At 42.8% G+C, this 16,407-nt stretch overlaps 1 protein-coding gene across 11 annotated transcripts in view; it reads right to left on the bottom strand.

Annotated features, from left to right (window-relative positions):
- The window catches only part of sptan1 (spectrin alpha, non-erythrocytic 1), a 53,261-nt gene extending 37,086 nt beyond the window's left edge, over nt 1-16,175 (bottom strand). For 9 of the 11 annotated variants that reach the window (XM_020458105.2, XM_020458104.2, XM_031802365.1 and 6 more), the window contains exons 1-3: nt 9,301-9,430; nt 654-893; nt 102-227 (exon numbers count right to left, since the gene is read on the bottom strand). In XM_020458105.2, coding sequence (XP_020313694.1) covers nt 102-227; nt 654-893; nt 9,301-9,321 — 387 coding nt within the window. In that variant the 5' untranslated portion in view covers nt 9,322-9,430. Of the gene's footprint in view, nt 1-101; nt 228-653; nt 894-1,336; nt 1,422-9,300; nt 9,431-16,043 lie in introns of those variants that run through there. The other 2 variants (XM_031802362.1, XM_031802363.1) reach the window with 2 other exon arrangements.
- Between the last annotated feature and the right edge of the window lie 232 nt (nt 16,176-16,407).

Raw genomic sequence — 16,407 nt, forward strand, 5'->3', positions numbered from 1 at the left:
AACCAGACATGATCAGGGTTAAAAAGGGTGGATTGTGTAGATCTATCTTGGTCAGGCACATAGCTCAGCGGACTGTGTGGGTGTGTGTCTTTGTCTCTTACGCGGATCGTTTCGGAGGCAAAGTGGCCTTCGGAGATCATAAGGTTGCCAGTCTCGTCTAGCTTAATGATGGCTCCAGCGTTGGCCTGCACCTCCGCCTCAAAGGCCTGATGTTTCTGGAGCTTGCCCTGTGGGGGGAGAGGAGGCATGTTAGCATGGCAAAGACTACAATGGACTGGACAGACATACCTGGCGAAGGGTCACAGATTATGATGTACTGATCATTCTGTGTGAGTTTTATGGCCTTGCGGTTTCATTTTGAACGGCCACTAGAAAGGCTACAAGTCAGTCAATTCACAAAAAGTGGCTTGTGCATACTGTAATAAAGTAAGGTGACAAAATGGAATCAGGATGTTATCATTCATTTTGTCAAAGCCATGGTTACAGTACAACACAACCCAAATTCCAATAGACTAAAATGACAACTGGACAGGCTGATCCTAAATCTACCTGGAGCTGTTGAAATGCATCCTTGTGCACTAAAACCCATGATGTGCGATAGGTAGGTACTGTTATGCCATATGCTGACAGACATACGGACAAGGCAGACTGACCTGGAGGTTGGTAGGGTCCTTGTAGTTCTCATCAGAGGCAATCTGCAGCTTCTCCTGGATCCACTTCTCCAGCTCGTCAGCATCGCGGCGGAAGAACTGGAAGCGGTACGAGTCCTCCAGCTTCTGCCGTCGCACGCCCGATAGCTCCTTGAAGCGCCGGTAGCGGTCCAACACCTGCTGCCGGCGCTCCTGGATGTCATCAGCAGACTCCAGCACTTTCACCCCACTGGTATCCATTCTCTGACAAGAGAAATACAATGGGGGAGGTAATCATTAACACTTCTTACCACTTGCAACAAAACGATTCTGCTTTCTAGTTGTTAGCATTAATAGTTACTACAATTGAGATGAGTGGATGAGAATGCCGTCAGCCATCTTGACAAATGTATGTGTATGAACAAGATGGCTGCTACCATTTGTCCATCGCTTTGAATAGTATAGAAATAAAAGGTCCAACTGAGCCTGCTATGGCAACGCTAGCATCGCATCAAGCATTTCTACTTGGCCGTCATCCAATCTCTCTAATCTCTGCTTCTTTAGGCCTTTAAAACACAAGAGCTCTCAGAAACTGAATAGCTGTGGAGGACTTCCAGAAGGTCACGAAATGCCATTCTTTCTTTTCCACTTTCTCTTTCCCTGGGGGCATTTGAACACAGTGCAGCTCTTCATGGATCTCTACTCACCACGCAAAAAAATGGATATAGAGAAAAAGTCACGGAAGACACACAACTTTATAGAATACAACGAGACAAGGCTGACTATTGCTATGAAAGGACAAAAACTCCCCAGTGAAGTAAGTAGCCAGCTCCTCTCCAGTCCAGCTGACTCGCCGTGGGGCCAGCAGCTGAGAATGCGAGAATGAAAAAAGGGAGTGGAGGCAGAAATTCCACACAGCTCTGAACAAACAGTAACCAGACCTCACTTCACAATTGGACTGCTGCTGTCAGCCCTCCTAACACGCACTGGCCCTCAGCCCCCCTCTTCACCAAGCCTATATACCATCCCACCATACACCGGGGGAGTGGAGGCCAGTAGAAAGAGGGAAGAGTAGGGCGAGGTAACCAGACAGGATCACAGTCACCCACCCTGTATTCTAGTCCCCAGCCTGGATAGTGGGGCTGTCAGAGGACCACACCCTGGTAGTGACTGTAACACAGTCTCTGCCAGGCAGGCATACCCAGGGTGCTTCCTTTCATATACTACTTGTCTCTCTGGACAACGAGGAATGTGAGCTGAACATTTGGTGTCATTTCTGGAGTGGCAGGGGGCCCGGGAGGCCGAGAGAATCTAGGCTCCTAGACCATAAATTGAATTACCAGCATTCAACATGGCAACTTTGAAGCTGATGTGACAGTGAACTGTAGCAGCATAAAGTGCATTTAAGATGGCAAGTTTGTCTTTTTCAATCATTGATGAATACACAACAAAATGTGAGGCAGCCTCCAAATGGCTTCCGTGAGATTGTAGGATTTTAGCACATGGGTGTAATCCCAGCCTACCTGCCAACCATTGTGGGGGGATTGATAAATTGTCCGTGGCCAGTCTTTCCCAATGCTTAGGCCTACATCTGGAGTCTTTTCTCAGGGTGGTGTGACCTACACTGTGGCCTATCAGGTCCCTGTGACCTCTGATACACCAGACCAGGCCCTGGTGGAGAGAGGCCAGTCCAGCTGAACACCAGGGGGAGAAAACACACAGCATCCTTCATCTCAGGTCAGGAATGTTTGCGCATGGTTGTCATCCAGTTCCAATAGACCATCTCATACCCTTCATACAATCAGAACCTTCTTGACAGAAATAAACAGACTAAACCGTTCTTCCAGAAAGAAAGGTACAGACAAGGTGTCTCACAATAGACATGGATAAGATCAAAATGTGATATGACGAATATGATGAACAGAATTCAGTGTGCTTAACTGAGTCATTTATTTCAGTAAGGAGGGACAGAACATTGATTTACCCAGCCAACCCAAGGACAGTGAACCCCATGAGCAAAGAGGACCATATATAAATTAAATAAAATAGCTGACAGTCCAACAGTCTGCCCCGGGGGGCGGGGGTAGTGCTAGACCTCATGAAATAGGCCCATTGTTAAAACACGGCCAGCGCAGCTCCCATTCATACAGCGAGAAAGAGGGGTGGAGAGAGATAGACGGAGGGAGAGAGACAGTGAAATGGTCCATCTCTGACAGTAGGATTAGTGGAGTCAGCAGTGTGGTGACATTCAGCAGATCCAGGAGACACTGCTTGGTCTGGTCCACAGAGGGGCCGCTGGGCTGGCTGGGTCTCCTCAACAATCAACAGACCAGTTTGTTGCCTGGTTCAATTCTTCCCCAAACATCTTCCTACACCAGTGGCTCCCAACCAGGGGGTACTTGAGAAGATGCACATGAAGGGGTAATTCGGGTGCACTCCGTTCAGAGCAAAATTCCGTTGGGAGGTACAGTAAATTAAAGAGTTTGGGAACCACTGAACTACACCATAACTCTAACCCACTGAAGAGATGGCACCAGCAAGAGAGAGAACTGAGGAGCCAGGAGTCCAGTCAAAGTGCAGATTGTTCTATATAGCTCATATACAGTGCATTCGGAAAGTATTCAGACCCCTTGACTTGTAACACATTTTGTTATATTACAGCCTTATTCTAACATGGATTAAATTGTTTTTCCACTTATCAATCTACACACAATACCCCATAATGAAAAGGCAAAAACTGCTTTTCAGACATTTTTGCAAAAACATTTGAAATTTCACATTTACATAAGTATTCAGGCCCTCTACTCAGTACTTTGTTGAAGCACCTTTGTGGCCATGTTTACAGCCTTGGGTATGACGCTACAAGCTTGGCACACCTGTATTTGAGGAGTTTCTCCCATTATTCTCTGTCCCGAAGCCACTCCTGCGTTGTCTTGGCTGTGTGCTTAGGGGCATTGTCCTGTTGGAAGTCTCCCCAGTCCACGGTCCTGAGCGCTCTAGAGCAGGTTTTCATCAAGGATCTTTCTGTACTTTGCTCCGTTCATGTTTCCTAGTCTCCCAGTCCCTGCCAATGAAAAACATCCACAGAGCATGATGCCGCCACCACCATGCATCACGGTAGGGATGGTGCCAGGTTTCCTCCAGACATGACGCTTGGCATTCAGGCCAGAGTTCAATCTTGGATTCATCAGACCAGAGAATCTTGTTTCTCAAGGCCTGAGAGTCCTTTATGTACGTGCCTTTTGGCAAAATCTAAGCAGGCTGCCATGTGCCTTTACTGAGGAGTGGCTTCCGTCTGAACACTATCATAAAGGCCTGATTGGTGGAGTGCTGCAGAGATGATTGTACTTCTAGAAAAGGTATCCCATCGCCACAGAGGAACTCTGTCAGAGTGACCATTGGGTTCCCTGACCAAATGCCTCCTCCCCCTATTGCTCAGTTTGGCCGGGCGGCCAGCTCTAGGAAGAGTCTTGGTGGTTCCAAACTTCTTCCATTTAAGAATGACGGAGGCTGTTGTGTTCTTGGGGACCTTCGTTGCTGCAGGTACCCTTTCCCAGATCGGTGTGTCGACACAATCCTGTCTCGGAGCTCTACGGACAATTCCTTCGACCTCATGGCTTGGTTTTTGCTCTGACATGCACGGTCAACTGTGAGACCTTACATAGACAGGTGTGTGCCTTTCCAAATCATGTCCAATCAACTGAATTTACCACAGGTGGACTCCAATCAAGTTGTAGAAACATCTCAATGATCATTGAAAACAGGAAGCACCGGAGCTTAATTTCAATATACTATCCGAATGTACTGTATGAGTTTATGGCCACTCTGCCATCAAACAAATCAATCTATAAAAAGAAAGAGATACGTCAGAAATAACTGACAAGATCATGAAAAAGCATTTAAACCCATTAGTAGCCTCTACACTGGCCCATTTTCTGTAAAAAGCATCATACTAGACTATTTCCCCTCCCCCGTCCCCTTACACCAGTCCTAATACACAAGGGTTTAAATCATCCCAGGATTTAGCTGACCACAACCCCGTTCTGCTCTGACATCTGCCTGTGGGGATGAAGGCACACGCTACTCTGACTAGCCTATTTGAGGGACAGCTCTCTGGACCAATGAGTAAACAGCCTTTGGGTCATGTGTCTTCAGGACACCACCCTCTCCTGGGAGACACTGCTGCTCTGAGACACAATGTGCCAAAGTCGTTGTTAAAGGAGTGATGCAGCGAATTTTACAGCCGTGTGAGATATTGTCACTTCAGTGTGAACTTGAAGTCATCGGACCTTGTAAAGAGTTTGCCCTGTTGGCATGTGGTTTAGAGACAACTGAATGTGTGTGCAAGTCCAGGTTTCAAGCCCAATGCCTTCCGAAAGCATGTATACCCCTTGACTTATTCCACATTTTTTGTTTAACAGCCTGAATTCAAAATGGATTAAATAGATATCTTTCCTCACCCATCTACATATGATACTCCATAAAGATGGAGTGAACACATGTTTTTTGAAATGTTTGCAAATGTGTTGAAAATGAAATATGAAAATATTCACACACCCGAGTCGATACATGTTAGAATCACCTTTGGCAGCGAAAATAGCTCTGAATCTTTCTGGGTAAGTCTCTAAGTGCGTTACACACCTGGATTGTACAATACTTGCCCATTCTTTTTTTTATTTTATTAAAGCTCTGTCAAATTGCTAGAAATTTATTTAAGTCGTGCCATCAAGCAGATTTAAGTCAAAAGTGTAACTCGGCCCATCAGGCCGGTAAGCAACTCCAGTGTAGAATTGGCATTCGGAAAGTATTCAGACCCCTTGACAGACTGGACCAGGTTTTCCTCTAGGATATGCCTGTGCATAGCTCCATTCCATTTATTTTCAACCCTGAAAAACTCCTTAACGATTACAAGCATACCCATAACATGATACAGCCACCCCTATGCTTGAAAACATGGAGAGTAGTAATCAGTAATGTGGTGTATTGGATTTGCCCCAAATGTAACTTTGTATTCAGGACATAAAGTGAATTACTTTGCCACATTTTTGCAGTATTACTTTAGTGCCTTGTTGCAAACAGGATACATGTTTTGGAATAGTTTTTATGCTGTACAGGCTTCATTCTTTTCACTCTCATTTAGGTTAGTATTGTGGAGTAATAACTACAAAGTAATAATTCCACTTTGACATTATAGAGTATTGTGTGTAGGCCAGTGACAAAGAAAATCTCTATTTAATATTTCAAATTCAGGCTGTAACACAACAAAATGTGGAAAAAGTCAAAGGGTGGGAATACTTTCTGAAGGCACTGTAAATGGTTACATTACAGAAAAACATATGTAGCATTTATCAGACCACAATACATTTAGGGAAGGAAGAGGCCACGTCATAGCACGTTGTATCTTCGACCTGCGGAAGACCCCCTAGCACAGTGCAGCTGCAATAGGAGATAGTGCTCGACTGACGCTGTGAGTGGTAGATAACACCAATTTCCTCCATCTCCTGCCCCCTCTCTCTAACACTCTTTCCCTCCCTCGTCCACTTACCCACTAACTACCTCACACACTCCCACATACTACTACTAAACAGCAGAGCTGAATGTTTCCTCGAGGCTCACAGTCTATATAACCCTTGATCTCTCGCCAACAGGCTCATTCATTTTTAGTGCTAAGAGGAGGAGACAGAAGCACCATGCACAAATTCCATCCGCATTACATAGGATAGTCAATGTCCAACCACCTGGTTTCTCAACCGTGTAAGCAAGCAGCAATTAAATAACTCTACGGTGGTTAGGACTTATACCTAACCGTGGTTAGGGCTGCTTGTCAACTGTACAGAGACAAAGGTTGTGGATTGAGGTGGTGGACCCACATCCTGTTTTTGTGGCTTCATTGTTACTGTTTTTTTTCTGGTTCAAAATAGCACTTAGGTGGTGGGGGTGACAGGTGGGTGGCCATGGGTGTGGCCAATGGTACAGTCAACAACAAGAAATCTTAAAAATAATACTTTTTACCTTTATTTAACCAGGCGAGTCAGTTAAGAAGTCCAACGCTCAAACCACTTAGCTACCTGTTGCGCGAAAAATCTGAAATCTTTTAGGCTTAGCTAAAAGATTTATGCTAGTTTCCTGCAAATCTACACCATTTTACAATGGAGCTAAGAGAAAATCTGCCATTCTACACATTTTGCCATGGCTTATGCCATCTGAGTGACTTAAACATCAAATCAAATGGGGGCCTCATGCAATGACAAAAATACTCCCGAATGCATCATTTGGGGAATTATTTATTCTCCCTGACTATCTAGCATTTATTTTGGTGATTGCTAGGTCTCTTTTTAAGTGCCATTATCATTCCTACATACTTTATTTGGTTTTAGTCATTTTAGTTAAAAAGCTTTTTTTCCATCCCTAAAACTATTTTCCCAAATAGTTTTCTATGCAGAAAAAAAACACAAACTATAGGCCTAGATACCCGGAAAGTGGTTGGGTTAAATACTGACGCAGGAAACTAGGCTAAATTGCCACTTCAGTACCAACTACATAAGACATCTTTAGAGAAAGAAAGACGCTATGTCAGTACTCATGCACGGGACCGGCACACTTGAAGTGTTATGTAAATGTGGCTGTTTCAAGGTTCTCTAGAAGATTCTTCCCTCCCTCTGTTCTCCCCTTCAGTCATTTACCAAAGGTGCATTCAACTTGGGTGTTTACCTCAAACTGTCATGTCAAACTATTTCACATTTTCAATGCATTAACGGAATTGAGTGAATCAGCAATATTCAAAATTAATATTAATTTGGTATTCTTGATGAGTCAACAACTTTAACGCAAATATCATCACGTCATTGTCTGCAATAGGTATTTGTCACTGAAATAACCACTTGTAATCGCCACACAGTAGTGACAGTACCTTTTCAGACGGTTAGCCATTGTCATGAAGGCATATTAACAGGGCTGTTCCAATTCCGGTCCTGGAGGGCCAAAACACTTCTGGTTTTTGTTTCTACCTGGTAGTTAATTGCACTCACCTGGTGTCCCAGTTCTGAATCAGTCCATGATTAGAAGTAAAGGATGAAAACCCTAAGTGCATCTATTCCCACTCTCCCCATTTTAAAAATCAGGTCATTTTCATAAAAACGTGCCACAGATTCCATTCGAGGAGGCCAGAGATATTTATAGATCCCTGTGTGGCTCCCATCGCTGCACAAGTATCCAGAGATATTGCTCTGCGGAGAGAGAATGCGACACAAGGTGGGTGGGTGGACGGGTTGGTGGAGAGGGGAGGGGTATCGATTTGCTTCATTAGAATTATTGCCTACGCATTAGGCCTAGGCTACTCTTAGTAGCTGGATATTTAATTTGAGTGCACCAAAGTCTTCGCTCGCTTCCTGGCATAAACAAATCCATTAGTTTTGACGGAGCACAAAAAATGATTATACTGAGGAGAAGGCCCATCATCACTCCCAAAGGGTGAGACAGTGGGAAACAGATAATTGGTCTTTCGACCAATTATATCAGATCTTTACACATCTGATCGTTTCAGAGCTGATCGGATTGGTCAAAAGACCAGTAGGTGAAAAAAAGATCAGAATTGGGCTGCCTGTGTAAACGCAGCCATAGTCAGCCCCCTCACGGTTCCTATGGTAACATCAGTTAGCGAGGGGTTATATGACGCCATACTGGGCGAATGCAGACCGGAGGAATTTACAGGAAACGGCAGGGTGATCCCAGAAGACTTAGTACATGCCAAATACATGTGCAAAGAGATGAGGCGTAGCTTCAGTTCCCTTCCCTCAGAGTGAACCTTGACAACCCCCCCCCCCCCTTACAGCCCACTCTACTCCTAGCTGATCGGTAGCATGCCCAGGGGAGATTTGAGTGCAGCTGAAGAAGTTAACAGTGGATGGTTGGTTTGTGAATTAAAACAATATGTACAAGAGTGGGATAAGGCTACATGACAAAAGATTTAATTCAGCTTCATTGTTACTCTTATTTTCATAAATTTTCACATAAACTTTCAATCCGTCATACAAATCCTACTCTGGAACATCACCAAAACAATCACGTCTGGATTAAATCAAAATGGCTGCCGCCCAGTCAACAACACAGTGAAATGCCAATGTCAAGAGATTTGACATCTGGGGATGTTTACCATGCCAAATGCAAACGTGATTCCCTTGCATGTATTTTTTTCATAAATAATGGTCAGTGACATTAATTTAATCCAGCTCAGTTAAAATCAACACAAACCTTCAGTTTCATGCACACGACTCCACTGACAACGCATGCAGTAGCCTACACGTAGGCCTGAATTCAGTGATTCAATTACCATGGAATTCAGTTAAAACCAATCAAATTACCACATTAACCAAGTCCTGTCAAGACAAAAAACATTTGCTTACACAAACATACAATGCATGCAGAAAACGCAGGCCTGAATTCTGTGACAAATTACCATTAAAATAAACTAAAACCAAATAAACTGACCAGAGTTAGATTAACACAGTTAACCATAAACATTTACTCAACTTAAATTCTCAAAAATTAAGGGACATGGGCTAACCATTAACCTGTAAAACCAACTTTGGTTATGTATCAAGAGAACATCAAGATATTCTGGGCTGTTTATCCAGAGCCCTGTTCTTTCCAACACTGTCTCTGCAATCAGTACCTGAGGAGAGGTGGTGGCCATGAAGCCAGCAGCAGTCACTTCGGTCTAGGCTCCAGATGAAAGGCTCAACTGATAAAGGAAGAATGAGAACTGAACGCCCCTCTTATTCTCTCTCTCACTCGTTCTCTCGCTGCAGCGCAGACAGACGCATCGCCCCTGCAGTGGCTAGGCCGTGATGGGAGCAGGCCAAGATACCGCCCAGCCCTTTGCGTCTCTCTGCCTCTCTCCCTCCCTCCCTCTTCCTCTATTCAGCAAAACAACAGCATCATGGCCTGCTCTCAAACATTCTCCCTGGCTGCTCTCAGCATTCCAGAAATGTCCATGCATCCGATGAACACCCTTCCGATAGCAGCAACGCACACAACATGCAAACTAACACACAGTGGTGACACACGTTACCTTCAGTTTTGGTTTAATAAACTGGGACATGACGGCAGGTGCCTGCGCAGGCTAAAGGCAACAACATACACCACAGTTTCATGTCAGAGCAATGGGTTATTTCCAACCATTCAAAAAGAGGAGAATTCAAACTATTGCTTTTAACGAACATGACTTGTTGACATTGATAAATACAGTTGCAATAAGAATATTCATTCAGTCACAGCATTACAAAAGTGTTTGTTATTTGCTTTGTGTCAAGTGTGCATGCCCAAAGTATGAGGTGAGTTAGGACAGCCAGCCAGCAACCTGATAGACCACTAAGGCCATGGTAACAGCATTCGCATGACATCCAGACAAGAGGCTCCTTAGCCTAGTTCCTATGGCATTAAGCTGCTACTCACTTTATGCAAACGCAGCATCGTTTTCTATGTAGGTTTACGTGGGAGATACTCATGAAACTAGTTAATTTGCTACTGCCATGGTTGAGTTATAAAACCATGATGCATCTATCTGCAAGAATCAACTGTCATTCTGAAAACGAAGATACCTAGTATATGGCAGTGTCTTATTTGAAATACATTTTACATTTGCCTGAATTAGACATTTTAACACCAAATTCTCATTACCGAAATGAGACCAGATTAAATTCTTGCGTCATTTTATACTCTTTTACTTGAGATAAATGTATCTTATTTGAATTAAACCAAATATTTTGCTGTAGGTTGTGCATAAATCATTAAAATTGTAAACTAGTTGAAGTTTACATTCAAATAATATTGATTATGTAAAAACAGTGTCTGAGGACATGTTTTTCATTACCGTAACACTAAGTTGCTGTAAAAACTGCAATATTTTTTTTTTTAAATAAAATGTTATTCACCCATGATGCATCATCTAGAGGAGTAGTCCTTAGTATATCTTGTTCTCAAACACGCCTTTATGACACTTTCTCATTTCCGAAATGACTAAAAAGCTCAAATTGTGAAAAACTCGAGAGCCATTACCTTACCAACATGGAGGCATGAATGGGCTTCAGTGATGTGGTCAATGGTTTGCTGACTCATAATGGCTGTCTCCTATTACTTGCTGATTGAGCCAAGGGCCTCATTAACACACATTTCTCATTACCAAATCATTTTTAGGTCTGTTTCGATAATTATAACCTTAATTTAGGTGATGATAATGAGCTAATTCTAATGTATAGTCAACAGGTGTCCTATGCTGGTAAATTCAATGATTTACCAGTACCACTGCTTACACCTATTGTACAGATGTTTTGTAAAATATGAGTTACTTAAAGACACAATCTGGAGTTTTTGTTTCAGCAAAGAGCAACCCGACCACTTAAAGGAGGAAATCCCCATTTGACACGTTCACCTGTTTTAGCATTTACCTATACTGTTGTTTGATATCCCAAGCCAGTTGTTGGTCCAGATCCCACATATTTAGATGCCATTTACCCATAGGATCCCTAATACACCAATATTACCTGTAAAGACCTTGGAGAAATTACTTTTTCTATGCTTAAGTCCACTTTGAATTCTGAAAATGCATGCATGTAACTACAGTACTTGTGCTAAAATAAGGGGAATTTTTATCAACTGCATTAAGATCAGTCATTTTTGTATTATGCAAATCATTTGGGATTAACAAATGACACAGTTTGATGTATTGGGTTACTAAATCTCAAATAGAGCTCAGTAAAGTTTTCCAATGGCAAACTAGGTAACACTCATTACCGAAACATGCATTCTCCTCCCCGAAACCATTTTGGAAAAATAAAACGTTTACTTTGGCAATCTGGGCTTAATCTGATAGTGTGCCCCTTGTTCTTTATACATAAACTATATACATACAAAAGTATGTGGACTCCCCTTCAAATTAGTGGATTCGGCTATTTCAGCCACACATGTAGCTGACAGGTGTGTAAAATCAAGCACACAGAATTCCACCTTTCCAAGAAGTCAGTTCGTAAAAATATCTGCCCTGCTAGAGCTGCCCCAGTCAACTGTATGGGCTGTTATTGTGAAGTGGAAAGGTTAAGGAGCAACAACGGCTCGGGCCGCGAAGTGGTAGGCCACACAAACTCATAGAACTGGACTGCCAAGTGCTGAAGCTTGTAAAAAATAGTCTGTCCTTGATTGCAACACTCACTACCAAGTTCCAAACTGACACTGGAAGCAACGTCAGCACAATAACTGTTCGTTAGGAGCTTCATGAAATGGGTTTCCATGGCCGAGCAGCCGCACACAAGCCAAAGATCCCCATGCGCAATGTTGGCAGTGGAGTGGAGTGGAGTAAAGCTCACCGCCTTTGGACTCTGGAGCAGTGGAAACGCATTCTCTGGAGTGATGAAAAATGCTTCAATATCTGGCAGTATGACAGACATATATGGGTTTGGCAGATGCCTGGAGAACACTAGCTGTCCCAATGAATAGTGCCAACTGTAAAGTTTGGTGAAGGAGGAATTATGGCCTGGGGCTGTTTTTCATGGTTCGGGCTAGCCCCTTAGTTCAAGTGAAGGGAAATCTTAACGCTACAGTTTACAATTACATTCTAGACAATTCTGTGCTTCCAACTTTGTGGCAACAGTTTGGGGAAGGCCCTTTCCTATTGCAGCATGACAATGCCCCCATGCACAAAGCGAGGTACATACAGAAATGGTTTGTTGAAATCGGTGTGGAAGAACTTGACTGTCCTGCACAGAGCCCTGACCTCATCCCCATCGAACACCTTTGGGATGAAATGGAACGCCTACTGCGAGCCAGGCCTAATCGCCCAACATCAGTGCCCGACCTCACTAATGCACGTGGCTGAATGGAAGCAAATCCCCGCAGCACTGTTCCAACATCTAGTGGAAAGCCTTCCCAGAAGAGCAGCAAAGGGGGGGACCAACTCCATATTAATCCCATGATTTTGGAATGTGATGTTCGACGAGCATACCATTGGCCATGTAGTGGATGGGTACATACAAATAACATGTATACACAAGTTATGACAAAAAATAAGTTTAAAAAAAGATTGTGTTGCGAAATACATTATAATAAGTTAATTTTAAATATATTTATTTTCAGTGTTGTTTAACTCCAGCCTTTTCAATAGGTGAGCAATGTAAAAATAAAATAAATAAAATACAAAATAAATAAACTTTTGAGGTTGCTTTGTTTATTACCTTTTTGGACTTCGAAAACTGTTGCGGTATTAAGAATTATTGCATTAGTAGTTGTGGAAATTGTGGTAAAAATGCATATCTGATCAATAAACCCAACAATTATGAAATGGATGAATAAAGATCCTAATGTTAGTGATCCAAGAGTAATTATTTTCTGTCAGTTTCGTGAGAATCACCCATATACTTTTGTGCAGCTCAAATTTTGGAACGGACCATATCCGTCGCTCTGTTTGCGTAGGGCCCTTTACACAAAACTGACACACTGAACAGAACATATACGGACAGTATAACTGAATAAGAGTGGCATCTGTCCTCGACCATTTCAGACAGGGAGTGACTAAATGGATAGGGATGCTTTAAATTAGGCTACTTCACGGTCAACACATTCTCTGTTCAAATGTGATTATCAGTCAGCCAGCCGGAAACCATATAGCTGACCATGTTAAACAAGACAAACATAGAAAAAAAACTCTTGAATATGCTGGGAACTGGAAGCTAAATCAGTCCGCTGTTAATATGTTTAGGGTTAGGCCTATACGAGGTTCAGACTTTAAAATGAAATGCATACGACACTTTTTTTTTGTTGTAAGTGAGGAGCGCTGATTAAACATTTTTCACGTGAATTTGTCCTTGGTCGTGTGTCTCCTTCACTCTGGTGACAGTTGATGACCTCAACCGTGTTCTTGATCCCATCAAGAATGCAAAACACACATCAAGAATGCAAAACACAGAACTGCCAAGGGTACATTTTAGTGTTTCAAGGTAGTGTGTGTCTAATGGTTTGAGCAGTTTGTTGTTGAGCCACACCCATTCTGTCACCCTTCAACAGAAACACAATGTGCATCACCTATGAAGGGAAGTTGGTGGTGGTGGGTAGAAGAGCTTATAAAATATACCAATGTCTGAGCTCGGTGGATGAACTCCCTTGACTACACAAGAAGCTAATGAAATAACTTAATTTTGTTTCCTGCCTGGCCCCTTCCATTCTATATATTTCCAGAGATTACCTCATCGAAGGGATAGGGACAGACAGCAGCAGCATTATGATTGCTCCACCTAACTCTCCGAAACACTAAGTAGAGCTTCCTTCCCTCATCCAATCGATTCAGATCTGTGCATAGTAGGGCGAGGGACTATTGGAAGGAGTTAGGGGCCACAATGCAGCCAGGCCCGAGTTCGGAACATACCGTCTTTAGTCTGGAGTGATGACTGGAAAACTAAATTCTGACATTGGTGCAAAAACTACCAGAGACACTATGAGTACAGAGAGGAGACAACTGAACAGGCTCATCCATAACGCAGAAATGATTTCTTCACTCAGGCTGCAGCTCGGAGAATAGACCTGAAATTCTATTAATAAATTAGCACGGAATAAGGCCATCAACTAGAAAAATGACAGGCCTTCTCGTCTCTGCAATGTCATGGAGACATTGGTCTTACTAGGTCACAGGAGAAGTAAAAACTAAAACAGCTAAAAGCAGCAAGCACAGATCACAAGCCTTGCATGCTAATCTTTGAGGACGTAGTTGTTACTTTCCCTATGGATTTCTCACTGAGGATGGAAAAGGCTTATGTCATGTCCACAATTGGCCACCACCCTTGAAATGGGTGGTGGTTAGGACAGTCAAACGCAATGACGCAAGCGAGGCACAGCGTGGTCCAAATTCTCAGAGGTCATCACCCACCCAGCTCTGCAAATCCTCTCCCTGTGACTTCAACACATATCTATCTTTTATTTTTATTGGCATGGCATGTTTGTTCACATCTACATTGCCTTAGGGCCCTTGCCAAACTTTTAAAGAAGGTGAACTGCTGACAACAGCAGCATCCAAGTGTGTGTTGGAAAATACAAATATTTTCATTATGATAACTTTACATTTATTACGATTTTTATGAATTTTGTTATTATTATAATTGGTTTTAATGTATCAACTTTTATTTAACTAGGCAAGTTAGTTAAAGAACAAATTCTTATTCACAATGACGGCCTACCCCAGCCAAACCCTTATGACGCTGGGCCAATTGTGTGCCGCCTTATGGGACTCCCAATCACGGCCGGTTGTGATACTGCCTGGAATCGAACCAGGGTCTGTAGTGACACCTCTAGCACTGAGATGCAGTGCCTTAGACCGACCACTACACCACTCAGGAGCCAGAGTGGGTGAGATAAAACTCTATTTAGTGCAAGAAGTTTACCACACCATCAAGACGATTATAATCAGGAAGGATTAGGTATACAAAGGCTAGTAATACCACCACCCAATGTGAAAACCATCAAAATGCATTGAAAGCGAGGTGAAAGACAAATCGACAAAGACCATCGACACCATCCAATGGCCGAATTACTAAAACAATGAATAGCCAGCCAGCTGCTTTCTGCTTACCATGATAAAGATTAGTTTAGGATATTCTTAAAGCCGTATTTTAGAAGTATGTAAATATTTGCCACTACGCAGTATTGCTGCTATTTACAAACGCCTTGGATGGTTTGACCAGCAGATGATGCCATTATATTCAATGGCATTCTAACTGTGTGGCATTGATGCTGGGCGGGTCCTTCGCCTATAGCCGACACAAATATGTATTCCGTCGACAACAGACAATAAATAACAATTGATTAAATAATGTATGTGTATACACTAAGGTTATAGTCAATTACATACCATATGTATAAATGGGTATTTGATTTATAAACATTTATAAGCTGAAAATATTGCTGTAGAATGGGTCGCGACGTTATGGGCTCGCTCTGTCAACGCAAGGAAGCTTAGCTAACTTGCTAGCAAGCTGACAAGCCAGTGATGGCTTCTGGTTCAGCTAGCTAATAAAGCTAGTCTCCATAAGGTTATATAAGTCTGTTTCAACAAGTTATAAATTAAGCATGTTTTTTTACCAGGCAGGAGATGGCGGTGCCCTGACAGTTATGTCAAATATTGTATAGTACGTTTAGAAACTGGTTTTGCTGTCGGGCTTGCATCTCCCAGATGCAAGTAGCTAGCTAACTTAGTTAGCAGGGGGATGGTGAGGCCACTGAGGTATATAGGGTGAGGCTAGTTGTGTTAGTGACAAAAATGCTATCCCACACAACCTAACCTTACTAGAAAAAGCAGGATGGTAAATTGCTATATGAATAGGCTAGTTAGTAAACGCCAAAGCCGTTTTTATTGAAACCCACCACGTGCACGCTTACCTCTACTTTGCAGTTAGCTTGGGTAGCTTTCTAAAACCGGATCAAAAATGTGTGGAAACCTCCCGGAATAAAATATCTGTCGACGGGCAACGAGCTGTTCTGGGCTGTAGAGCGAGCTGTTTGGGATGTCGCTAGTGACATCATACACCGCAGCACCGAATGTCTAACGATGACTACCGGAAAATACCGAACCTCATCACGCTATAGTTTTGCATGCTTATGTAATACATTTGTAATAAATGTGACTTAAATTATCATTATTTCCAGTGATAATGAAACGGTATCATATCACATTCATTTAGTGACTGTTTCATATGTGTAGAAGTAGACTGGGTGTGTACTCGTGCAGGATGCAGGCCATTTG

The sequence above is a fragment of the Oncorhynchus kisutch genome, linkage group LG23, assembly GCF_002021735.2.
Source record: "Oncorhynchus kisutch isolate 150728-3 linkage group LG23, Okis_V2, whole genome shotgun sequence".
Lineage (NCBI taxonomy): Eukaryota > Metazoa > Chordata > Actinopteri > Salmoniformes > Salmonidae > Oncorhynchus > Oncorhynchus kisutch.